Genomic DNA, 27,175 nt, shown 5'->3' with positions numbered 1-27,175 from the left:
AAACTCAACAAATTTTAAAAATTATCGAACTCGAGTCACTCAACAATAAAAAAAATGTCAAACTCGACAAAATATATATATATATATATATATATAGAACTTGACAATAAAAAAGATGAACTTGACACCATAAATGTGATTCAGGTTTTTGTCATTTTTTTTTGTCGACTTCTATACTGGATAGATCTTCTTGAAATAACCAAAATACATTTGTTATAATTGTGAAGCAATACTCAAATCAAAAGTTACGATGAAATCTTCAAAAAAATTAGAATCTCATATTGTCTATATAATAAAAAACAATGGTGGCCCCCCCCATTCCCTTTATCCCATACATAAAGAGCATTTGTGATTTAATTTTGTTTTGAATATCGAGAACAATTATAATTTTATTGTCTTTCAACTTCTAATTTTTTTTCAAGAATACATTTTCAACTTTATAAAATCCCAAATCCAAAAAAATTTAAAAATTGAACTTTTATTGACATTCAAACTTTTTTTTATTTTCAACCATTCACTTACTTTCTTTAGAATAATGATATTTGGACTAAAAAAAACACTCACACATTCTCAATTAATTTGGAATGAACCATAATTATTATTATTAATCTTTTTGAATAATGATTTTCTAACTAGAAAGTCTTCACTCAGTCAATATTCGAATGACTTGGCTTGGAGATGGAACCATAGATTTATTTTCTTGGGATACACAATTGCACATCTTTTATGTGTATTGTAATTGTGTATCTCGATGAAATATATAGATATCATTTCCGTGTCCGTGGCACGTCAATTGAGTATTGACTGAGGGAAGACTTTCTAATTAGAAAATTAGCATTTTTTTTTTTTGGTAACTCCAGGAAAAAAATTTATGATTACAACGTTAGTTGAACATGTTTTTAGAGAGATTTACCAGCAGATCCAACTATTGTATTTTTTTTTTTATAGAAAAAACTTTGCTTTATGGAGTTTGTTACCCACCAAACCTCACTCTATCAATTTTGTTACCAAGCAAACCCTAAAGTGGGATCCACGTCATAAAATTCAAATTTTTGGCTTAAATTGTTACTTAATATACCTTGTGGTGGATTATAACTATATATGAATTTGTAGCATCCAAAAATATGATCTGATGCCATAGGGTTATAAGTGACAAAAGTCTAAGAATTAAAATTTTTTTTAAAAATAAAAATTATTTCTCACTTGAAGTTTAAATTTAAATTTAGGAGTTTGATAGCCACCAATTTTCAACGACTACCATCAAACTTAAAAGTATTTGTTTTTAAAAAAGAATTTCTATTGAATTTGAGATTTCCATGAAATCTACAAGTATGTATTGTTAGATTGCTTATTTCATAATCTATATGCCTCAACGATCATTAGTAAGATTTTAAATATTACTAACTTAACCATGGTAGCGTGATTCATAAAGTAAGGTTCGTTCAAGTAACCAACTTGATAAGGTAAGGAGTTTTTGTAATAAAATTACAACATATAGGTCATCCCGGTAAATCTCTCAGGTTTTTTTTCAGCTTATCGTGATTTTTTTCTTTATTTTTAATTGGAGTGTAATAAGTAAAACTTGAGGCGCCAATAGCAGCTCTCTTAATATTAGGCACGACAGTTTGACCGTGGTGACAGAGTTTCATCCTCTGCAAAATCGAAGAATATTTCTCTGCCCACAGACGAGAGAGAGAGATGGGTGTTCCTCACGCCATGGAATCCTTAAACGAGCAATTGATCTTCATGAGAGATTCTCTTCAGAAGAGCCAGATCATCACAGACAACATGGTCTCCATTCTCGGCTCCTTCGATCACCGCCTTTCAGCTCTCGAGTCCGCCATGCGTCCCACTCAGGTACTACGTAATCTTGATTTTTTAGGTCTCATTGAAACTAGGGCTTCTCTTGCCTTAATTTCAATCCTCTCAAACTATTAAGATCTAGTAGATCGATTAATCTGAAAAAAATTTAAAAAAATTAGGTCTTTGAGGTTCCTGCTCTCTTCTTGATTTTCATATTTCTGTTTTGTTTCTTATAGATAAGAACGCATTCTATTAGGAGAGCGCATGAGAATATTGATAAGACGTTGAAGGCGGCCGATGTTATATTGGCCCAATTTGATCTTTCTCGCCAGGTTGGTTGCTTCTTCTCGATCGATGCCTTGTCGCTATTTTTGTTTTAGATTTTTTTAAAAAAATCTTCATATTAACATAAAACATTATTTATCTTCCACGATCCGAGATCAAATTGAACAACCAATGATCTATAGATTTGTTGTGGCTTGTAGGAAAGGAACAATTTTTTTTTTTTTTTGGCATGTTTTATTCTCTAATTACACAAACATAAGCTACATAATTTTATTATATACAGTTTCATATATCAATTCCTTTTAATAGAAGTATTTGTTTTGATTTTGTAATTTATTTTTTTGATGGGTAAAAGCAAATTTCATATCCCACATTAAATTAAAGGATTTTTTTTTTATACAAGGAAACATTAAGACCAGCATCCTTTATGGGGTTGACTGTTGGGTAGTTGAGAAACAATATGCTTATGGACATGTGAACATTGAGATCGATTTGTTGTTGGGTAGATGACTCCTTTGTATCCAATTGTTCAATTATTTCAATTGCCTTTTTTTCTTTTTTTTCTCTTCTCTCTGACCGCGCCCCCCCCCCCCCCCCCCCCCCCCCCCCCCCCAACCAATATATATATATATAAACAAAATAGAAGAAGTCCTTAATAAAAAATATCTTGAATGTGGTTTGGTTACAAGTGGATTTTATTGGGTGATGAGGTGTGTTTCTTCCCCATCTTTTTCGATTTTAGTGAATAGATCCCTGAAAGGTTTCTTTAGGAGCATTAGGGGTCTCTGACAAGGAGATTCTCTTTCTCCTTTTTTGTTTCTGGTGGTGGTAGAGGTTTTGGGCATAATGATGGGAAAAACTGTGGAGAACGGAGATCTAAGGGGTTTTCAACCTAGTACAGAGGGTTTACTTGTTACCCAATTGCAATTTGTGGATAACACGTTGATTTTCTTGGAAGTGGACATTGAACAGGTGAGGTTTCTTGGTGGCGGTCACAAGTTTGCGACCTTGAGGTGTTATGCGGATGTTTTCTCTTTCTCTTACCTTAGCTTACCCTTGAGAGCTCCTTACAAGAACAAGAGCCTCTGGGAGCTAGTGATAGAAAAAGTCTCTAGGAGGTTAAGCTCGTGGCAAGCGAGCTATCTATCCAAAGGTGGCAAGTTAACTTTGATTAAGAGGTGTTGTCCAGCATTCCAGTATACTACCTATCCCTATTCACAATTCCTAGAAGTGTGGAGCTGAGGTTGGACAAGATGTTTAGAGACTTCTTGTGGCATGATAAAGTAGGGAAAAATAAGCTTCATTTGGTTAGTTGGAGAAATATATGTTATGTCAAGAAGTTGGGAGGTCTCAGGAAGCTCGGGAGCCTTAATGGGCCTTACTTGGAAAGTGGTTATGGAGATTCGGGGTGGAACGGGAGGGTTTATGGAAGAAGGTGATAGTGGCAAAATTTGGGGAAGATCTGTAGGGTTGGAAAAGTGGTGTAGCTAAAAGTTCATACAGATGTGGGGTGTGGAAGTGTATCTTGAAGGTTTTACATCAATTTAGGAAAATGGTCACATACAAGGTGGAGAGGCGAGGAAAAAAATAGATTTTGGGAGGATATTTGGTGTGGGGGAAACCATTTGAGGGGAGAGATTTCTGGTGACATGCGCTTTCCATGAAAAAGAATCATATCCTGTTGCAAGCTTTCGAGTGTTGGAGAGTGGTTCTATAGGACGGGATTTAGGCCTTAGAAGGTTGTTGAATGACTAAGAATGATAGAGGTCTCTAAGTTGATGGGTTTGCTTGACAGTGTCTCAGAAGATGTTCAAGCGGACGATGCGAGACTATAGATTCCCAATAAAAAAAGGCTTATTCTCGGTTAAGAACTTCTACTAAGATCTTACTAGAAGAAGAGAATTGACTTTCCCTAATATTGCGGTTTGGGGTCCAAGGTGCCCTCCAAAGTTTTTTTTTTTTTGTTTGTTTGGACGGCCGTTTGGGATAGAATTCAAACACAAGATCTTCTTAGAAGAAGAGATTTTTGCGATCTGAACGGGTGTTGCATGTGTTTATCTAACGTGGAATCCACTAATCATTTACTAGTTCATTGTGAGGTAGCAAAAGTGGTATGAGATCATACTTTCTCCTTGTTTGGGGTGGAATGTTGTGTTCCAGGCATCATTAGAGGTATCTTTGAGGAATGGCTTCAAATGGGATTGAGCTTTCATCATGCCAAGAAGTTCATTTGGAGCTTAACGCCGTTTGCAATCCTTTGGGGTATTTGACTAAAAAGAAATGCTAGAACTTTTCATGGAAAGAACAAGTCGACACAAGATACTAGATCAATTCTCAGGCTTTTATTCTTTTGGTGCAAAATCTTTAAGGAGTTTAGAGGGGTTTTTTTCAAGGACTTTTTGTCTCGATGAGATTTCATTTGTAACATTGAAATGCCTTAGTGGCTTGTTGTTCTTCTTGCTTCTTGTTCTTTTTTTGTTTTTCTTTTCTTTTGGGAGGGTCATCAAGACATTCCCCTTTTTCTTTGTTCTCTTCTTTGTCTTATCAATCAATATATATATATATATATAGGGGCCGGTTCAAGGGACGTTTAAGAAATCTACTAAGAAACCGATGGATGTAAGTCGTTCGATTTGGGAAAAACAACGGTTTGGATCACTTAAGACGTCAATTCCAATATTTATATAATTCCAAACACCTCCCTCATTTTTTTAATTTAAAAAAAAAAAATTGAAATAAACTCTCTCTCTCTTGTCACCGTCTCATCTCTCTCTCTCTCTCGTCACTGTCTCATCTCTCTCTCTCTCGTCACTGTCTCTTCTCTCTCTCAATTTGAAATCAAACGAAACCCACTCTCTCTCTCTCTCTCTTTCTCTCTCGATCGACTCTCTCTCTCTACCTATTGTAGATCGATCTGCGAAGAAGATATCAGGTTGGGCTTAATGTCAAGAACAACTCCAATGAAATGGATTCATGGGTATCTTAATTCCAACCCTTCTTGTGATTTGTATGATAGAAGTTTTAATTCTTAAAATACATGTATGGTACTTGCAACATGAAATTAATTAACTTCATAACCCTCTGTAATTCAAATCAAATTGCAAACTGTGGCCCTCTAATTCAAAATTTGGGGTCCTTTTTTTTTTTTTTCTTTTTCTATTTTAGCTCCATCTTTGAACTCACTTAACATTGGGTTGGGTCTGATACAATGTTAATGACCCAGAACCGACATTCCACAACTTTAATGGCAGCACAGGAAACAGGATAGTTTCATTTAAAATTTTGAGGTATGATGGGCTGTAAAGATTTTAAGCTTTTTTGATTGAATTGAAACCACAAGAACTTCAAGACTCTTTAATGGGTCTTTTTGGCTTCATAGCCTTTTAAGTTGGGGAAAAAAAAAAAAAAGAGGATACGAGAGAGAGATACCCATTTATCAATGCTGGATGGATGCTGAAAATTCAGATGATGCTCCTCCCTACACATGTTCAGCCTAGTCAACCCATCATAATCTTAGCCCATATCGTCTGTTAGATCAAATTGGACGATTTAGATGTAAAGAAGGTTAAGGGGGTCAACATATTTTCAGTTCTCCCAGCTTTAATGGCAGCTTTAATCGAGAGAGAGAGAGAGAGAGAGAGAGAGAGAGAGAGAGAGAGAGAGTTTATTTCAATTTTTTTTTTTTTAAATTAAAAAAATGAGGGAGGTGTTTGAAATTATATAAATATTGGAATTGACGTCTTAAGCGATCCAAACCGTTGTTTTTCTCAAATTGAACGACTTACATCCATCGGTTTCTTAGCAGGTTTCTTAAACGTCCCCTGAACCGCCCCCATATATATATATATAAGTGACAAAATGAAGGACAATCGATTTAGATGATGGTTTGGACCATGGTTTAAAATTTCGTTCTGTTTCGGTTTGAATCATACGAAGAGAGAGAGAGACTTACCTGGATCAAGTTTGGGTTGTGGCTCCTCACTCTTCCTCTTCTCTCTATTTTTAATGTCTCAAATGTTTCTGTATTGTTTCGATTTTTGACAAAATTGAAACTTCAATATGAAACGAGATTTTAAACCATGATTTAGACGTGTATGAAAGAGACCAATGATGAAAACTACGCGAATAGGTGCTTTGGGTGCAAAAGTTGAAAGGTCAACATTGTCAAAGCTTTATCCCAAAGATTTAGGGTCTGTTAAAGGAATCATGTTCCTCTTTTCCACTTTGTCCAATGATGCATCTTCTATTATTGAAAGTTTTATTCATAACTGGTTTGACTATCTTCATCAATGCTATTTTTTCTCATTTAGGACCTTCAACTTGAATATTTCTTGTACGTGAGGCTTAATTGGCCTTTGTTGAGTGCAACTAAACCATCTTAGACGACTTTCTCTTAGTTTATCTCCCATTGGAGCTAATGCAATTTCTCGAATATCTTCATTTCTAATTTTACCTTTCTTACTCTTTCCACTCATCCATCTCTACTATGTTGAATTTACTAACATTATACTTTTTCACCACCCTATGCATTCAGCTCCATATAGTATAGCTGGTCTTATTGCCATCTTATAAAAAATCTTTTAATTCTATTGGTATATGTCTATCACATGACTCTAGAAGAACACCTCCAATTTAACAATGAACTGAGTGGTCCATCAACAACTTTTATCTCAACTAGTTAGAATTTAGCACCAATGTTATCAAATAGCATATGCAAAATTGCATATTGCACAAAATATTTTTTTATTTAAAAAAAAAAGAGTAAAAAATAAGAAAAAATGGGAAAAATATTTAAAAAATAGAAAAATATAAGAAAATAAAAATAAACCTATAACAATATATTTGGATTTTGGATATCACTCATTTGTCAAATTGAATAAAATTGATTACATTTAGTCATTTAGTAACAAGAATAAAGGAACTCAAGATGCTAAATAGTCAATAATATATATATTATTCATGATACGAAGGTGGCCTAGTTTAATTATCAAGTTCTAGTTCTAGATAATTAAAGTGGATTTTGCTTTAATGGTTTGATCATTGGATACTATGATCTTATGTTAGAATGCATAAATTCAATATTTTGAAAAAATATAGTAAAAATAAGATTTAAAGAGAATATATGCGAGTGAAAGAATAAAATCAATAGCTTAGAATAATGCATGAATAGGGGGTGGAAATATGGTAGTTGTAGGAGAAGAGAGATTTAAAAAAACTTGAATTTAATGCTCCAATAGTCAAATCATTGCCTGTTGGAGTAATATGCCATCGCATACTTTTGTATGCCATGGCAAAATGAACCAAAAACCCTAAATCGAATATGCCATGATGGCTTATGCAATTTACTCATAAAAAATAGCATATGCGATTGTAATTGACAACACTGTTTAGCACGCAAGTTCAATTTTATCTTTTTGTTTTACTAGGGACTACATCTTCTACCAAGGGTCATGCTTCTCCAAATCTTTCTTCAGTGCCTCGATTGGTGTTGTCCTTCCATTATTCTGTGTACATGTTTCCTGATTGTGAAACTTGCATGGGTCATATTACTGGCTTTTAAATTTTTCTACAAGTTCAGTCATTATAGGCCGTCACATGTCACTCTTAGAGCATCTCTCTCCTTTCTTATTGACGGTCGCAGCTAGATAGTTGCCGGCAATTTTAATTGCTGCCTTGCCTTCATGCAGTTAAGGTTGCTTTTGGAAATGCTTCCTCGTTATTTTTTATCAGATGCCTCATCTAATGTATTGTTTTAATCAAGGTTCTGATTGTTGCTTCACCATTATTACAAGTTCGGGCGAAAGTCAGAAGAAATATCAAAATTTTACTGAATTTCAGTCCATATATGAAAATTGGGTTTTGTTAACATGTGCCCTAAGGGAACACGCTAAGGTGCATTAGATACACCTTGGAACTTTATTTTACCACCAAAAATACCTCAAAATGTTGTTTTCTTACCAAAAATACCCTTAAATGCTTATTTCCAAGGTGTCTTTAATGCACTTTAGCATGTGCCCTTACGGCACATGTTAACAAAACTGGTTTTTTTTTTTTTTTTTTGAGTGATCGAGACCTTCATTGAGATCAAAACTGAAATGAAGTCTCTTGTAAAATCTTGACATAATTAAAGATGTATTAAAAATAGTTACCAATAACAGATAGAGGCAATGGAAGTGGTTCCTACTGGTAGCACAATCTTTTTGTTGTTTAGTAATTTTTTTTTCAAATAAATAACGATATAATCATGAATCTTTATTTGTATATGTATATGTGTGTGTGTGTATAGAGTGCCCGTACAGGATATGTTCTGAATTCTATGAATCTGATTTTGGCACCCTTTCAACATGTAGGCCGAAGCTAAAATATTGAGGGGACCACATGAGGACCTGGAAAGTTACCTAGAAGCCGTTGACCAGCTAAGAAGCAATATTCGTTTCTTTGGCAGCAACAAAAGCTTTAAGAGTAGTGATGGAGTGCTTAATCATGCCAATAATTTACTCGCTAAGGCTATTCTAAAGCTGGAGGAGGAATTTAGGCAGCTTTTAACATCCTACAGGTCTATTCTTCCCTCCTTATTGATGTATCAAGCACTTGAGTTAGGTGTCTTAGCAATTAATACTATTAAATTGTGCAGAAATGTGACAACTGTTATGTGACTTGTATTCCAAGTATAATTAATTAAGAGAAATTTGGGCTAATGGTCCAGGTTTCTTACTTAGCACATAAGGTCGACATTCTTGCACATTAGGCCAGGCAAGTCCTCATAATTGGCTTGGCTTGGGTTGGTCAGAAAGCAAAGTTTACACTGCCCTGACAATCTTGAGCAATTTTGGGGTCGGCTAATGCAAATTGACCTCTGAATTAAATGATTGGATCCTCTCAAAATGAAAGACATTATCTGGACCTTCATGGTTTTCCAAATATTTTGCTTGCTTGTTTTGTGGTCTTTCTAAGGATTGGTCAACGTTTGAACTGTCAAGATTGATAGCCTTGACTACTAATTGTTTGAACTTTTCTTTGTGACAAATCAAAGGGTTGCCCTGGATTTTGGATACTCTGAATTGATGATTAAGTGTGCTAGATGTGAGATATCCTCGTAAGTCCCAAGCAGAAGCCTGAACTGTTAGTCCAGGAAACCTGGTCTAATATAAATTATGTTTCTGGAAATGAATTCATTTGCCCCACCTCCCTTTTCTTGCAACAAATATTACGTTCATTCAAGAGCATAAACTATTAGTTGCTCATCTATCAAGACAGAACTTGACGCACAAACTTCATCATAGAATCCATTTGAGAACACTTAATTATATCGGACAGTATGATCAACCTTAGAAACATCTGTAGTCTATAGTGCTCATTCTTCATAAAATTTATTAGAAAACTATCTTTTTAATGGAAATTCTGCAATGCCATGAACAGTACCAAAAATACATGAATTTTCCAAAACCCAGAAAAAACACCCACATAAAAACTCCATATTTGAACCTATAAAAATTCCTCAATTTCTTAGATTCTGCAAGTTTTCATAGATACCCATCTTAATTTATGATGGCCTCCCTCAAAGATCAGAACAAATGCACGAAAAACAGCAAAACATCAATTGAAGAACTATGTATATTTCCCCGAACAATGAAATAAATAAACTTAAAGAGAACTCAACAAAAGCTGCTCTATCTAGAACCCTTAAATCAAAACAAACAAAAATCTACCTAGAACACCCTTAAATCGAGAAAATAAACAGACCCAGTTGAGATATTCAGTTTTAGTGATGATCATTGATCAGATTATGGTAGAGAAACCAAAAACTCCAGACTTCAAATCGAGACTTATCACCATATTGCAGTTAGCTCACTGCCTCTGCCAGAAACCCAATCACAATGACAATGACATCATGGGGAAATATGCACGGGATCAACACAACAGAAAAGTAGACAAACCAAACCCACCAAAATCAATTGCTGACTACAGACATAAATGAGACACACAAGACAAAACAATAAGAACAATTAGATAAAAAGACATCTAGCAAGGATGAACCGACCAATAAATCAAGCTTCAAACAAAAAGAATCTCAAAACAAAATCCACTTAATAATCCGAGATATGATCCAAGAAAAGAACCAAAAATGTAAAATCAGTTAGCAAGCTGCCACCAACACCAAGAAAAATGAAGATTACCTTATTAAAGACAGAGATAAAAGACCTAACACTTACTCAAAGAATTCCCAAGAACAAGCCCCAACCAATAACCCAAAAAAAATGCATTTGAGAAGTTGAATAGAGAGGCTGGAGAAGACGAACGACAGTCTCTTGCAAGTAACTGAGGGAGATCTGCGGAGAAAATGACGAAAGAGATAGGATTTTAATGATTGAAGAATATAACGTTGGATTTTGTTATTTTTTCAATTGTATGATTGTCGTAAAAGGATTTTTTGACAGGAATCCTGCTCCCTGCAGGAGCTGTAAGCTTGAAGTGAATCTGAACCATACACGTACTATGTTGTTGCTTGGAGATTTTGTGATTGTAAACATGATTTGCTTGGAGTATCATTTGATATTCTGAATGGTAGATTTTTTTTGGTTGTATCTGCTCTATCTGCATCTCCGAGACCCTGGACAGTATCTTAGGATGATGTATCATGGAAATATCTTGTACAAAGAGGCAACTGTTATGCCCTGTCAAGTAAACTATGTCTCTTTTTTTTTGAATTCCAGCAAACCTGTGGAACCAGATCGCCTTTTTGATTGCCTCCCCAATTCTCTGCGACCATCTTCAGGATCACCTGGCCCTGGAAAGAATCCATCTTCTACCAACCATTCTGAGCACTCAACCAAAAGCTTAGAAGCTGCTGTGTATATACCTCCAACTCTCATTCCACCGAGGATTCTGCCATTGCTGCATGATTTGGCACAACAAATGGTCCAGGCTGGTCACCAGCAACAGTTACTCAAAATTTACAGGTAAAGTTCTTCTAATCTATGACTCCTGCTTCCTCTCTCTCATGGTAATAGATCTGATGTTCCCTATATGATGTGATACCAAGTAATTGTAATTTGAGGTTAGACATGACTTACAATGTGTGTATCTTTTATCCTTTAGTGATCCCTTATAACTATATCCCTGCCATTCATATCTAATGTACATATATAGTTTCAAAACCAGCTTGTATGGGCACACACACATCATACAATAACAAAGCCCCTTAGAGGCGCATGTTCTAAAAGGAATGGAAGTTCAAGTTTGAAGAAGAAGCAAAACTGACTTGGGTACAAGTTACGTCAATACCCATAAGATAGAAATGTGTCATTCCTAAAATTGCACACCATATATTCTATCTTGATTCCTAGTTAATCTAAAGACATTGTGCCCCAAAGTGTTACCTAGTGTTTTAGTTTTGTGTTGACTCTCTCTTTGGCCTCATCAACTAACATTACAATATTTGCAAATAACTTGCACCAAGGGAGACCTACTCTTGAATATGAGTAGTTACTTTGTCCGTAACTTAAACAAACTAATAGTGTCTCAAAGTTGATCCCTGATGTAAACCAGTGGTAGCTAGGAACTCATTTGTTTTTTCACCATTTATTATTACAATAGTTACAACTCTCTCATGCATGTCTTTAATTTGTCATATATTCATGGGAGACTCCTTTATTTCCTATTTCTCACTAAATAAATATCTAGCTGCTTTGTCATATGCTTCCATTGGCCTTGTTCTTTTGGGCTTCAGGAGCTAGTTTTTTATGCTTTTAATCCAAAAAAGCCAGATAAATAATGTTCGTTTGAGCTTTTTTGGCTCCCACGAATTTCAATTGAAGCCCAAAAGTGGCTCGTAAAGGAAGTCACCCAAAAGGGGCTTCGTCAAATGGCTTTTGCGGGAAGCCAAAAACATAAAATAGCTGAAGTGTAGTTACCAAAATACCCTTCATCTTTAATTAAATTTCCAACCAAATTTAACCTTGAAAAATGAAATGAGATTACTAAAATACCCTTCATCTTCCAAAATACCCTTCGTCTTTAATCAAATTTTCAACCAAACTTAACCTTAAAAATCAAAAAGGGAATTACCAAAATACCCTTAATCTTTAATCAAATTTCCAACCAAACTTAACCTTAAAAAAAAAAAGAGAATTATCAAAATACCCTTTATCTTTCAAAATACCTTTCATCTTTAATCAAATTTTCAACTAAACTTAATCTTAAAAAATAAAAAAGAATTACTAAAATACCCTTCATCTTTAATCAAATTATCAACCAAACTTAACCTTAAAAAACAAAAAGAAATTATCAAAATACCCTTCATCTTTACTACCAAGATCAAAAGTAATTCATCATCACTACTTTATTACCAAAATACTTTTTTGTGGATGGTTAGATTGTGTATTATGCAGGTATTTTCTTTATCACATGTTTATTTTTAAGATGAGATGTTATTAAAATTTCGATAGAATTATAAAATTTATAAATTTATTTAAATTGAAAATAATTATTTTTATAATTTTTTAATATAAATTTATTAAATGTATATATATTTAGGGTAATTATATATTTATTAAGGTATTCTACTAATTTTTTGTGCATTCTAAGTGTATTATCAACGTTAAGCGTATTCTGGTCATTTTGTCAGAATATAGCAATAAAAAGCTGTCAGACGAACATCAATTTCTGGTTTATGTGCTTCTGTAACGAACAAGTTTCTGCTGGATGTGACTTCTCAGGCTCTGGGCTTTTGCTTTTTCTAGAAGCCAGTTTCTAGAGTTGGAACTAGCTTCTGTAAAGAATAGACCCTAAATGAATAAAAAATAATATGTATATTTTTTCCATTTTCTTTTCTCCATCATTTGTCTAAGTAGGAAAAAAAAAAAACTCGATGGTTTACTTCACTGACATAAAAACAAATTGATTCTCCGATATCTTTTTTTTTTTTTTGTCTTAATCTCGGTCTCGTAACTTCATATATGTTTTATTATCTGATGTTTAATTCAACGTGCATATATCAGTTTGTTCTACCTATGTTTAATTCTACTAGAGCTGTTTTCGCTTTTTACACCCTAATTTTGTGGAAGCATGAATCCTCTGTGATCTCCCATGTGTCTCCTAGTCATAAATCCTGTATGTATTCTTCATTTGACCTCGCCTCTTCATCTTTTATTAAGATCCCTCATCCGTGCTCTTAATGCATCTAACGTGTTCTCTGTCTTTAGTTTATTTTTCCCCCTCTTTGATTCATGCTAGCTTGTAGACATCTTTCTCACCATCTTTAGCCCCCAACCTGTTACATAGATCATCATATACTTTATGTGTATCTTTGATTATCGCTCTCTTTGTAGTTAGGCTGTGATTTTCTTACATAAAACATTTAGTTTGGTATAGACACCACTACACACAAAATGCATGTATATTAGGAAAAATTATTTAAAATAGGAAATACGTATGAAAAAAAAAGGACAGTGATCTTTTCCTATCTACTCGAGAATGTTTATCATGCATGCATTTCCCCAAGACGTAAGAACCACTGTTACCAAGCATATTGTTTTATTATTATCAGGGATACGCGTGCTCCAGTTTTGGAACAAAGTCTTCGAAAACTTGGTGTTGAAAAACTTAGTAAAGATGATGTGCAGAAAATGCAATGGGAGGTTTTGGAGGCTAAGATTGGGAATTGGATCCATTTCATGCGGATTGCTGTAAGAAATTTGTGAAATCCATATGGTTAATACTTTATTATTAATTTTCTCTAATCATCTAATTGTACTTGAAACAGGTTAAATTACTATTTGCAGGGGAATGGAAAGTTTGTGATCAAATATTTGAAGGCATTGATTCTCTCAGGGACCATAGTTTTGCTGAAGTTACTGCAAATAGTGTAGCTATGCTCCTTAGTTTTGGAGATGCAATTGCCAAAAGCAAAAGATCGCCTGAAAAATTGTTTGTACTGTTAGACATGTATGAGATAATGTGCGAACTTCAATCCGAGGTTTGATAATTTCTAGATTGCATAAAATATAAGTTTATATTTTTTATACTAACTTTACTATTAGTTCTTCATTTAATGCTATTTTCTTGGCATATAGAAAGTCATACACGAGTTTTCATTCCCCTCTGTTTTATATTCTATATGCTCATTGCCGTACTGTTTACTAATATATATTGCCACTGTTTGATCATAAATCGTATGATTCAATCATTTTATTTAGGTCCTGAATGATATCAGAAAGTCATACACGAGTTTTCTCAATTATCTCTTTCTTCTTGCATCTCCCCTCTTCAATTTATAATCATCAGCCAACAACCCCCCTCCTCTCACAACAGTCAATACCTAAACATAACCCCCCCCCCCCCTTCTCTCTCTCTCTTTCTCTCTCTCACACACACACACACACACACACACACACAAACATCATTACCCCCCACTCCCCCTCTTTCCTTTCTCTCTTTCTTCTCCCTTCCTCTCTATTTCCAAGAAATACTGAAGCCAGCCAGCCAGCCAGCCCAATCCATGAATTGGCCTGAATACAGGCTGGGCTTGGAAATGAGCATTTTCCTTCAACCTGGTCATTGTATGGACCAGAATTCATTACACCCCACCCCACTCTTTCCTTTCTCTCCCTATCTATTTCCAAGAAATACTGAAGCCAGCCAGCCCAATCCATGAATTGGTCTGAATACAAGCCGGGCTTGGAAATGTGCATTTTCCTTCAACCTGGTCATTATATGGACCGGAATTGGGCTTGATTTTAAAGGTCCGTTTAACACCAGCTTTTTTGTGCATTTTCCTTCAACCTCGTCATTTAGATGGGCTGGAATTGGGCTTGGTTTTCAAGGTCCGATTAACACCGGCTTTTTTACATCCTGGCTTAGTTAATTCACATAGAAAGAGTGTTTTATGATAATGCCACCTCGGTGAGGTGGTTTAGCCCGTGTGAGGTAGTACAACAGACCTGGGCTCGAAACCTTGCCTTGCACACTTAAACCTATAAAGATAACAGTGTTTTATCATGATAGAAGGCTCAATATAGCGCTTACATATTATTGAAAAGAGACTTGAAGTTGATTGTGCAACACAAATCTCGATTCCCGAATGACAAACTTTGTGTTAGTCCATTACCGTTTATGATGGACCTTTTTATATCATTTATTTGTCCTTACTTGGTGACCATATACCTGCACCATATACATTATTATTTGCTACCATCGTCAACTTTTGCATAATTATTTTGTGCCATCATACTGGTAGTCTTTGTAATAAAAAAAATTAGGACAGTCATCATCTTTCCAGGGATTTTCTTTTTGTCCATCAAGATAGGATCAGCTACTCCAAATATCTTTCTTGCTTTTCATTGTCAACACCCATTGTATAGTGATGTCAATGAGCTAAGAACAATCAGCCTTTTGTAAGTTATTTTATTTGAAGTCTTGGCTGTCCCAATTAGATTTTCTTCCCCCAGAAGATTGAACATGGATCACATGCTTGTGGAATTCTTTAGGTGGTGATATTTTTCACTGATATTAGTTTCTCATTTTGAAATGTAAGTCTGTGATAAAACATGCTTGCCTGTTTATTGTTCTCTTCTATACTGTTTAGCTCATTAATTTGAACAAATATGTATTTGGATCCACTTTACTTAAATGATAGTTTTTGTGGTCAGATTGAAACCATTTTTGAAAGTAAAGCTTGCACCGAAATGAGAGAATCAGCTTTGAGTTTGACAAAGCGGCTGGCCCAGACAGCTCAAGAGACTTTTGGTGATTTTGAAGAAGCTGTTGAAAAAGATGCAACAAAGACCGCTGTTCTGGATGGAACTGTCCATCCTTTGACGAGCTATGTGATTAATTATGTGAAGTTTCTATTTGAGTAAGTTTGTGACATTAAATGTTTTACATTTTGCTGTTCCTTTAATTATTGTGGTACTGATATGAAATAATTGAAGAAGCTGAGCTTCAGGTTAACTATGCTAGTTTGTACATGTAATTTTTCTTGCTTATAATCTTACATTTCTTATGAGCTGTTTTTTTCATGATGAACTAAATATATGCAGTTATCAATCCACACTGAAGCAACTTTTCCGAGAGTTTGAAAATGGAGCTGAAACAAACTCCCAGTTGGCATTGGTAACAATTCGGATAATGCAGGCTCTTCAGACTAACCTGGATGGAAAATCTAAGCAATATAAGGATCCTGCTTTGACTCAATTGTTTCTTATGAACAACATTCATTATATGGTGAGATCTGTGCGCAGGTATGTATATTTTCAGCTAAGTTGATTGAGAATTTCTCAAGGATGTATACATACTAGAAATAGTACTTATTAATGCGTTGTTTTCAGGTCTGAAGCCAAGGATTTGTTAGGGGATGATTGGGTGCAAATACACCGAAGAATTGTACAACAGCATGCAAATCAGTATAAGAGGGTTGCTTGGGGAAAGGTATTGTTCTATTAACACAGCTGGATTGGCATCACAACCCATTATGTCAACATGACTTTAACTTAATGTTCATATGCTTTATGCTTGACTTCTAACTTTTCTTTTGATTCTCACTTGGAGTCTTTGGAATTTCATTCCTGGAACTTGAACTTTTCTAGAATATTTTTTTCTCTCTTGGGCACATGCTATAATTTTTAAATGTTGGACTGATATTTGGTTTGATGAAGAGGTTCATTGTCTGTCTATCTTGCCATCTTGTTTTGTTGGATTTGGATATTGAGAACATGTGATGGGGATCTATATGATTTTAGTTGATAATGTTCTTGCATGCAAGACTTAGTTTGAAGGATTGGCTTTTTATGTTGATGTACTCTATTGCATTTAACAGTTATGGAAAATGCTTATTGCTGTAGTCATCACGAATTTTACCAAGGAAGGCTATGAGTGCATAATGACTTTTGGTTGTGCACTCTAGGTATTTGTTACCAATTAATTAAATTATTGGCCAAAAATAATTTCATTAACGATTTAGGATTGGTTATGAGCCCTGAATAACCTTAAGTTGTGTATTTCATAGAAATGGAGTTTATGATGTATATACATCAGCGCAAGTGGGCCATAACATTGTTATGTGGTGGTATGCCAAGTGATAGAAGTGAGAGAGGGCACAAACATGGAAGGTTCTTAACTTAGATGAAGCTAATGCTAAGAGATATTTGTTTATAAGGAAGAAGAACAAGAAGAGATATGTGGTAAGGTGAAAAGTGATGATATGTATAAAATCTTTTGGGGGGACATTACTAAAGTCGTAGATTTTTTGGAAAGGACCAAGGTTGATAATGCATAGACGAGTTTGAAGGATTGATGTAGAAGAATTTAAGAATAATTGTGTCAATTCTCTTTGTGAGAGCTTGGCAGGAATTTATATTAATTACAAAGGTCAAATTACAGAAATGCCCTTATAATAAGAATTAAATAAAAGACTATCACTATTAAGTAATTAAGACTAAAAAAGCGATTAACTAAATTATTTTCAATACTCCCCCTCAAATTGGGGAGAATATATCAACTAAACCCAACTTGACAAGGTGAGAATTAGTGATAGACGGACCAACAGACTTCATAAGCATATCGGCAAGCTGATATGAAGAAGGAACGAAGACTGTCTAAAGGTCACCAGATCGAACTTTCTCCCTGAGAAAGTGGATATCAACCTCAATGTGCTTAGTTCTTTCATGAAGAATGGTGTTAGAAGCAAGCATAATATCAGACTTGTTATCATAGAGCAGAGTAGAAGAACCAGAAACAGGAAAACCCAATTCTGTCAACAAAGATCGAAGTCAAATTATTTCACATGTACCAAGGGCCATAGTTCGATAGTCAGTTTCAACAAAGGAACGAGATACCACATTCTATTTCTTACTTTTCCATGAGATAAGATTATTACCATAAAAGGTATAAAAATCAGAGGTAGATCTCCTATCTGTAAGAGAAGCAACATCATCAGCATCTGTAAAACAAGGCAAATGTGGCTGAGCAGTGAAATAGTAAAAAAGTCAAAGACCAGGACGTAACTTCAAGTAGCAAAGAATTTGATAAACTACATCAAGATGAAATGTACGTGGAGTAAGCATGAATTGGCTAACCGCAAAGAACAAGTCCGGTCTGGTGTTAGTCAGATAAATCAGGCAGCTTACAAGTCTCTGATAAGAAGAGGGGTCTAATAAAAGATCACCATTATCATCTTGAAGACGATAATTCTAATCCATAGGAGAGGTAGTAGGACGACAACCAAGCATCCCAGTGTCCTAAAAAAGATCCAATGTGTGTATACGCTGAGACAGTGATATAGCACGGCCAAAGCAAGCCATTTCTATCCCCAAGAAGTATTTGAGTGGACCTAAATCTTTAACCTAAAAAACAGGACTCAATAGCGTCTTAACCTTGTCAATCCATTGTGCATCATTTCCAGTCATAATGATGTCATCCGTATAGACCAAAACAATGGTGCAATGACCATCCACTCCTCGACGAACAAAACAAGTATGATTTGAGTGACATTTAGAAAACTCCATAGAAAGAACAACCTCAGAAAATAGTTGAAACCTGGCTAGCGGGGATTGCTTCAGGCCATACAAAGACTTAAGAAAGCAACATACCTTCCCAGAATACTCTCCCTGAAGACGAAACCCTGGAGGAGAGTCCATATAAATAACCTCAGTCAAATCACCATTCAGAAATGCATTCTTCTTATCAAGTTGGTGAAGTGGCCAAGAGTTACATGCAACTAGGGAGATAAGAAGGCGAACAATGGAGAGTTTGGCAACAAGAGCGAACGTGGCACCAAAATCTTTCCCTGGGGTTTGTGTAAATCCCTTAGCAATTAGTCGTGCCTTATACCAATCAACAGTACCATTTGCGAGATATTTCACTGTGAAGACCCATTTACAACCAACAGTCCGCGCCCCAGAAGGAAGAGAAACAAGTTCCCAGGTATTATTGGTTTGCAAAGCATCCATTTCAACAGTCATAGCTTTTGTCTATTGAGGGTCTCTTAATGCCTCTGAGACAGATCGAGGAACTCGAATAGAATTAGTTGTGGCAAGATAGGCCTGATAAGAGGAAGAAAAATTCTAATAAGAAACAAACTGGGCAATAGGATGATCAGTAACATACCCCTACTTACCTTTGTGAAAGGCAATAGATAAGTGAGAGTCAGAAATAGACGGAATAAGAACAGGTATATGTGTAGAGGTAGAAGAGGGTATACCTGAATTCAAGGAGGAGGTTGGCAAGGGTGTGGAGGGGTGAGTGTGACAAGTGTAGACCTGAAGCGGCAGATAAGACAGAGGAAAAACTGGAGAAGGTAGCACAATAAGAGACGAGTCCTGCAAAATAGGAGAATCCTATAAAGTAGATGTAGTATGAAAGTATGGAATATTTTTAAAGAAGGTAGCATCAAGAGTGGATGACACGGTGAGAAACTGGATCATAACACCGATACCCTTTGGACATAGAGGAGTAACCCAAAAAAATGCATCAAATGACTTTATCATATAATTTCGTACGATTGGGGGTCTTGTCTTGAACGAAACACGTGCACCCAAAGACACGAGGTGTAATAGGGAAGAGAATGCTATCAGGTTGAAAGACATGAAGGGGCACCTGCTCCTCTAAGGTGCAACTTGGAACGCGATTAGGAAGAAAAGTCGTAGTAAAGACTGCCATATTCTAAAATGTCTTTGGAACATGCATTCCGCGAAGAAGACAACAGACATTGTTCATGAGATGGCGGTTCTTACGTTCCACTACCCCATTCTGTTTAGGAGTATAAGGACAAGTCAACTAGTGAAGCATACCATTCTCATGAAGATGAGAGCGAATACCATCAGATATATATTTTCCCTCATTATCATACCTAAGGGATTTAACAGTGATATTGTACTGAATTTGAATCATTTTAAGAAAATTAAAAAAAATTGGGAGCACCTCAAAACTTGAATGCATCAGATAAACCCAAGTGCAACGAGAGTAGTCATCTATAAATGTCACATAATAGCAATGACCACTAAAGACAGTAATAGGTGAAGACCCCACGCATCAGAATGAACTAAGTCAAATATTGCATTAAATCGATGCATATGAGGAATATAAGAAGTACATGTGTGTTTAGAAAGTTCACACACAAAGCATTGAAATTTATGTCAACTACAAACAGTTTTTAAAGTAGGAAATAAAGAACACAAGTATTGAAAATTGGCATGTCCTAAGCGAACATGCCATAAATCTAGAGTTGTGATGTAAAAATGTGACTATTAGATGATGGAAGCACGGAAGCCGGAGCAACAGTAGGCTAAGATCTAAACAAGTACAGTCCATCCCTCTCATACCCCTTGTCAAAAATCCTCTTCGAAGTCAGGTCCTGAAAAATGCAATGAGTAGGAAAACAGGTAACTGAGCAATTGTGAGATTTAGTAATACTGCTAATAGACAAAAGATTAAGAGATAGGTGAGGGACATGAAACACAAAATCTAGAGAAATCCCAGAGGAGAAATGGATGATACCCTTACTGTGGATAGGTGTAAGATATCCGTCAGCAAAGCGAACCTCTTTATGAGTGGTGGAAAAAATAGAAGTAAAGTGGCTAGACTCACCGGTTATGTGATCAGAGGCACAAAAATCAATAACCCATGTCAGAGGAGTATAGCTAGACTGAGTGACATTGAATGCAAAGGATATGTACCTGGAGGCGTAATACTTGAGGCCACAATCGAAGAAGTTTTAGTGTGAGTTTGAATCTGATCCTGGACAATAGTGGCAATCTGAGTCTATAGCTATTGTAAGTCAATCGTACCAAGTGAAGGAGGATCAGTAGATAAGGACTCCACTGTAACAACATTAGGAGCAGTCTGTCCCAAAAATGAAGTGGGGGAAGATCGTGGTATTAGATGAGGATAGAACTGAAAACAACGAGCCTTCTCATGACCAGTCTTCCCACAATGACTGCAAGTAAGACCACTCCCTTTATCACGATTATAGCTACCATGGTCACGATTTCCTACTCCAGGGGTACAAAGGTCAGAGAAACTCGAGTTGACAGTTAAGGCCATCTGATCTGTAGCTAGAGTAGAGAGAATGCCAAGGACCTGAGTTTGAGGAGGAGCAATATTGCAACGATGCTCATTATTGTCAATGGTCGCAAATATCTCAAATAAAGAAGGTAAATGAGTGGTGTTGAGGATTTGTGTTCGAAGTGCCTCAAATTTTAGGCGTAGACTCACAAGAAAATGGTAGGTTTGATGTTGAGCAATCCGCTTGACAACATAATTAGCTGCCTCTGAAGACAATTCAGCCATAAACTCATAGTGAGAAAGCTTTTCCCAACGTGACTGAAGGTATCCAAAGTAATCGGCTACACTTTAAGTCCGTTGTGTAGCCTAGGCAATGTCTCGATAAAGTTCATAAATCCTCGAGTCATTCCTAGAATGTGCGTATGTCCGAGTAAGCGTTGATTATAGAGATGGAAATGTTTCATGGTACATGAACATGGTATAAATGCGCTGCTCCATGGAATTAAATAGTCACTCAAGGACAGTGCAGTTGTCGATCTCCCATGATTCAAATTTAGGATCAGTTAGATGTGGTTTAGTAACAGTCCTAGAGAGTCATCTAGATTTCCCTCTACTCCCTAGAAAGAGACGCAAAGATCGAGAACATGGTATAAATGCTCTGATACCATGATAAATTTGGAGGTCTAGCTCAAAACCAATTGGCAACGAGTGGAGAGGCCCGGGATCTTATAAGGAGTGAGACAAGGTAATTTGTGTCCAATGTTTGGGACTAAACTCTATACGCCCCTGCATGTGTAGGCCGGACTGAGCCAAAGCACGTGGAGATATGAACTAGGTGACGTGGAGGAAAGAAAGGCCCGCTTTGATACCATGACTGAAAGTTCCGACCATCGAGAAGAGCAAGGTAATACGTTGAGTTGAGGCGTTAGACCTAAGAACTGTAGTAGAAGTTGTAATTCCTTGTTCCAAAGACATTCCTTTGGTTTGAAGGGAGATCTGAAGGAGAAATTGTTGAAAAATTTATCAAAGAAGAGTCCTAAGCCTGTTGTTGTACGCGCAAGACTCAAATAAGGGTCCTAACAACCTGCTTCTGTAATAGCAAGCTCAAAGACCTCTACAAGGGCTAGAAAAGAGATAGCTACTTTTGTCACCAGGGTCCAGTGATGTCGCAGTGACCTAAGAAGAGCCCTATTAATGTCATATTCCTCCACAAGGTCCAACAGACCTATTGCAGGACCAAATAGAGGCATCCATTGTTGTTGCAGGGTAAATCAGAAGCTTTTAGAGCTATCGCAAGACCAAGTAGAAGCAACAACTCCTGTCGTCTAGTTGCAGTGCTGTCGTAGGATGTATCTGAGGCTCTTAGGGCTGTCGTAGGACCAAATCAAGCCAAAACGAAGTAGCAACTCCTATCGTCTGGTTGCAGTGCTGTTGCAGGATGCATAAGAGGCTCTTAGGGCTGTTGCAGGACCAAATCAAGCCAAAATGAAGCAACAACTCCTGTTGCAGAACCAAATCAAGGCTCTTAAGGCTGTCGTAGGACCAAATCAAGATAGTCACTACTGTCGTAGGGTTTATCAGAAGCTCTAGGGCTGTCACACACACAAAAGACTGCTGTTACAAAGAGACAAACCCATCATAGGGTAGAAGCACAACGTATTATTGCAACATGTGATAAAAAATGGGAAGAAAAAAAATTGAAATACCCCCGAAAGGGAGAAGATCGAATGAGATTGACTCTAGGTTCGGGTTTAATGAGTAAAGAGAAGAAAGAGAGGAAGGAGAAAGCTCCTTGGCTTTGATACCAAGAAGAATTTGAGAATAATTGTGTCTAGTCTTTTTGTGAAAGCTTGGCAGGAATTTATATTAATTACAAAGGTCAAATTATAGAAAGGCCCTTATAAATGAGAATTAAATAAAAGACTCACTACTAAGTAATTAAGACTAAAAAAGCAACTAACTAAATTATTTCCAATAGATGCTACTTCAGTTATTGCTTGCAAGTTGCAAGGCTGAAGTATCCGGTAGTTGTGGATCGTTTTTTGACTTCTTATGTGACCATCCATTTTAGCTTTGAATGGTATCTGGATTTAATTGCTTATTTGAAATTTGCAAGGCATCTGAGAAAACATGGGCAACCATCGGCTTGAATGGGTTGAGTGAGTTATTTTTCTGGGGACAGACATTCTCTTAATTTGTCGCCTTATAAGGGTTGTAGCTTCTGAATTGTATTTTTAAGCCATGATTAGAAGGCTGGTGTACTCGATGTTGTGGGAATGGCCCTTTATGGAGGAATTCCCTACCCTGTACTTGATGTCCACAAAAAAAGGGGCTCCTGGTTTCGAGACGATGGTCAGATGGGTCTTTGAATTGGGATTTCGGATACCGTTGAGACTTAAACGATTGGGAATTGGAGGCGGTTGGTAATTTATTACATCTCACTAATTCCTACCCGGTTGAACCTGAGTGCGATGACACTCGAGTTTGGTTGGGGTCCAGAGACAGTAAATTCACAGTGAGGACCTTTTATCGTTCTCTTGTTAACTTTGGGCATTCGAATTTCCCGGAGGTAGCAGTGTGGGGACTGAGAGTGCCATCAAAGCTGGCTTTTTTTTTAAAAGCTGGACAGTGGTTTTAAACAGGATACAGGCAATGGATTTTCTCATGCCCAGACGTTTCTGTGGAGGTAGTTGCTACGCTATGTGTTTGCGAGACACGGAATCAGTGGACCATGTGCTTATTCACTGCCGAGTGGCAACTGAGGTGGGGAATCATTTTTTGAATATTTTTGGCGTCTCCAGATGCTTCCCTTGCTCAGTGAAGATGCTGTTTGAATCTTGGCTTACTATGGAAAGCTCTTTCTCTAGCCCCAAAAGAATTCTTTGGTATATTACGCACTTTGCGATATGTTGGGGACTTTGGTTGGAGCGTAATAGGTGCATTTTTTAGGATAAAGCCTTGGATTCTCGGTACTTATGTTATCTATTTTAGAGTTGCTGTTTCTGTGGTCGAAGTTGTACAACGAGTTTAGGGGCTTAAGATTTGAGGACTTTGTATTTAGTTGGGAAGGGGTGTGTAGTAGTTCTCGAGATTACTCCTTTGTACCTGGTTTTGTTCTTGGTTGGACACCTCGGCCAACCTTGCTTTCATTAATGAAATCTTACTTATAAAAAAGAAAGAAGTCGGGTCAACCCTTTCCGATAATGACTATGACCATGCAACAATTAGGTCATGGGTTCCCTCTAAGAATATAATTATCCAATCACACAGGCTTCCCTCACACCAAGGTTGACCCTTTCCCATAATGACTGACCATGCAACAATTAGGTCATGGGTTCCCTTTAAGAATATAATTATCCAATCATACAGGTTTCCCTCACACCAAGATCCATTTACCTCGGAAACTGTGACTTTTATTTTCTCATAGTCGTATGTTTAATATATTTCTAAATTCCCTCGGGTTAGCACTTTTCCTGTCCATTGACTTTCTTTAATTGAAATCTAACAGATTACTTGCACAAAAGGCCAGAAATAATCCTGGTTTGCTTATGTGCCTTTCATAATAAGTTAGTGGGTTTTGTTAAATACACCTTGGAAATAAGCATTTGAGGGTATTTTTGGTACAATTTTTTTAGGGCGCATTTTTGGTAGAAAAATAAAGTTTGGAGGTGTATTTAATGCATCTTAAGCGCACACGTTAGCAAAAACCTAAGTTAATAATCTTTCGGAATGGAAACTATCTGAGTTATGTTAATCTGTTGGTGCTTCTTCCACTGCAGATTTTGCAGACACTCTCTGTTCAGGGCCAAGCTTCATCTGGGGGGAGCAGTGGAATGGGTGGCGATAGCGGTAGTAGTGGGGTTTCAAGAGCAATGGTGAAAGACAGGTTATAAAAACATGCATATTAGGTTCTACATCTCTGTGTGTATATATAAGCCTATGTTAGGGAGTTAACACTTTGTCCTATATGGGTTAGAAGTTTCGGAATGGGCTGATTTTTTGTGAGGATGATTTCTATGGTGAGGAGATTATCCCCACAAAAAATCAGCCCAATCTGAAACTTCTAACCCCATCGAAAGTGGTTTACAAGTTAACGGTAAAAATCGATGGTCCACAATTGTTCAAATTGTAAACCACTTTCAATGGGTTTATAAGTTTTGGAATGGGTTGATTTTTTATGATGATGATCTCCTCACCATAGAGATCATTCTAACAAAAAAATCAGTCCATTCCAAAACTTTTTACTCATATAGGACAAAACGTTGGCAGCCGAAGGCTACCCATATAGTTATATATATATGGGTCAGGTTCAAGAGCCAATAACATAGACAACATGTTTTGTCCTATATGGGCTAGAAGTTTCAGAATGGACTGATTTTTTGTGAGGATGATCTCCTCACAAAATCCAGCTCATTTCTAAACTTCTAACCCCATCAAAAGTGGTTTACAAATTAACGGTACACGATTCTTTAACTTGTACACTAGGGTTAGAAGTTTTACAATGGGCTGTTTTTTTGTGAGAGAATGATCTCTATGGTAGGAGATCATCCTCTTACAAAATAACAGCCCATTTCGAAATTTCTAATCTATATAGGACAAATTTTGGCTCTTAACTTTGACTCCCAACACGCGCGCGCGCGCACGCACACACACACACACACACACACACACATATATATATATATATATAGGGTCACGTTCAAGGGCCAACTTTTTGGCAAAACATTTTTCAAAACATGAGTTAGAAGTTTTGGAATGGGCTGATTTTTGGTGAGGATGATCTCTACGGTGAGGAGAACATCATCACAAAAAATCAGCCCATTCCAAAACTTCTAACCCCATCAAAAATAGTTTACAAAAAATGGACGGTCCACGATTTTTCAACTTGTAAACATGGGTTAGAGGTTTTGGAATGGGCTGATTTTTGGTGAGGATGATCTCCTCACCGTAGAGATCATCCTCACCAAAAATCAGCCCATTCCAAAACTTCTAACTCATGTTTTGAAAAATGTTTTGCCAAAAAGTTGGCCCTTGAACGTGACCCATATATATATATATAGGTGCCGCCAACGATTTGTCCTATATGGCTTAAAAGTTTCGGATTGAGCTAATTTTTTGTGAGGATGATCTCTATGATCAGGAGATCATCCTCACAAAAACTCTGAACCTTCTAACCCCATCAAAAGTGACTAGAATTGTGAACCGTTGATTTTTTACTGACAATTTGTAAACCATTTTTGATGGATTTCGAAGTTTCAGTTGGGCTGATTTTTTGTGGGGACGATCTCCTCACCCTAGAGATCATCCCCACAAAAATTCGGCTCAATCCGAAACTTTCAAGTCATATAGGACAAAATTGGTTGCCAAACAACACCCTATATATATTTTTATGATTCCCAAACTGAATGTTGGTGCTTAAACTTATCAGGTTCAAGGGATTCAACTTGCAGTTTGAGGAGCTTCATCAAAGACAATCTCAATGGACGGTGCCCGACAGTGAGTTGAGAGAGTCTCTGAGGCTGGCAGTTGCGGAAGTTCTTTTGCCTGCATACAGATCTTTCATTAAACGTTTCGGGTATGTTCTCTCTACTCCTCTTTTTTTTATCCTTTTATCTCTACACTTCTCTTCTTCGTTATTCTAAAGAAGAGCTTTTATAATGTTTTACAGACCTCTTGTTGAGAATGGAAAGAACCCTCAGAAATACATTAGATACACACCAGAGGATCTTGACCGTATGTTGGGAGAATTTTTCGAGGGAAAAACTTGGAACGAACCAAAGCGATAGAGTTGGCCGGTAGAACCTTGCTTTGCATGACTGACATTGCATGTGTTTTGCTGAGATTGTGATTTATTTTTGCAATGGTAAATAATAACATGGGGCTGTTTTTTTTCTTCTCCACGATGCTTGTATCGATTTATTTTTTATTTTTTGAGCTTGTTCAATGTGCTATGCTACATGTGGAACAATCTCTGTTCATCCATGTAAACACGTTCTGTAAAGTAAATTCTTTCACTTGTAGTGTTATTTATTTATTCAAAGTGGGTGTCCATTCAGAATAAATGAGTTTGGATCTATATTAAGGATCA

General features: G+C 36.5%; 1 protein-coding gene across 1 annotated transcript; it reads left to right on the top strand.

Moving 5' to 3' along the window:
- The first annotated feature begins 1,640 nt into the window (after window positions 1-1,640).
- Window positions 1,641-27,175, top strand: LOC147400146 (exocyst complex component EXO70A1-like). The gene is made up of 12 exons (XM_086445753.1): window positions 1,641-1,857; window positions 2,040-2,135; window positions 8,439-8,644; window positions 10,803-11,048; window positions 13,637-13,775; window positions 13,853-14,065; window positions 15,738-15,943; window positions 16,128-16,328; window positions 16,416-16,515; window positions 24,867-24,973; window positions 26,516-26,662; window positions 26,756-27,175. The coding sequence occupies exons 1-12, from the start codon at window positions 1,699-1,701 to the stop codon at window positions 26,871-26,873; spliced, it is 1,938 nt and encodes a 645-aa protein (XP_086301879.1). The 5' UTR covers window positions 1,641-1,698; the 3' UTR covers window positions 26,874-27,175.

This window comes from Akebia trifoliata, chromosome 6 (genome assembly GCF_017979445.1).
Source record: "Akebia trifoliata isolate Shusen 1 chromosome 6, ASM1797944v1, whole genome shotgun sequence".
NCBI lineage: Eukaryota > Viridiplantae > Streptophyta > Magnoliopsida > Ranunculales > Lardizabalaceae > Akebia > Akebia trifoliata.
The sequence above is the reverse complement of the archived record's forward strand: the minus strand, read 5'-3'. Positions and strand labels throughout refer to the sequence as shown.

Excerpts from the sequence above, each read along its gene's own strand:
- LOC147400146 (XM_086445753.1), top strand. The coding sequence starts at position 1,699 with ATGGGTGTTCCTCACGCCATGGAATCCTTAAACGAGCAATTGATCTTC. Across the intron at positions 1,858-2,039 it reads CCGCCATGCGTCCCACTCAG|ATAAGAACGCATTCTATTAG; the intron begins GTACTACGTAAT and ends TGTTTCTTATAG. Across the intron at positions 14,066-15,737 it reads TGTGCGAACTTCAATCCGAG|ATTGAAACCATTTTTGAAAG; the intron begins GTTTGATAATTT and ends TTTTGTGGTCAG.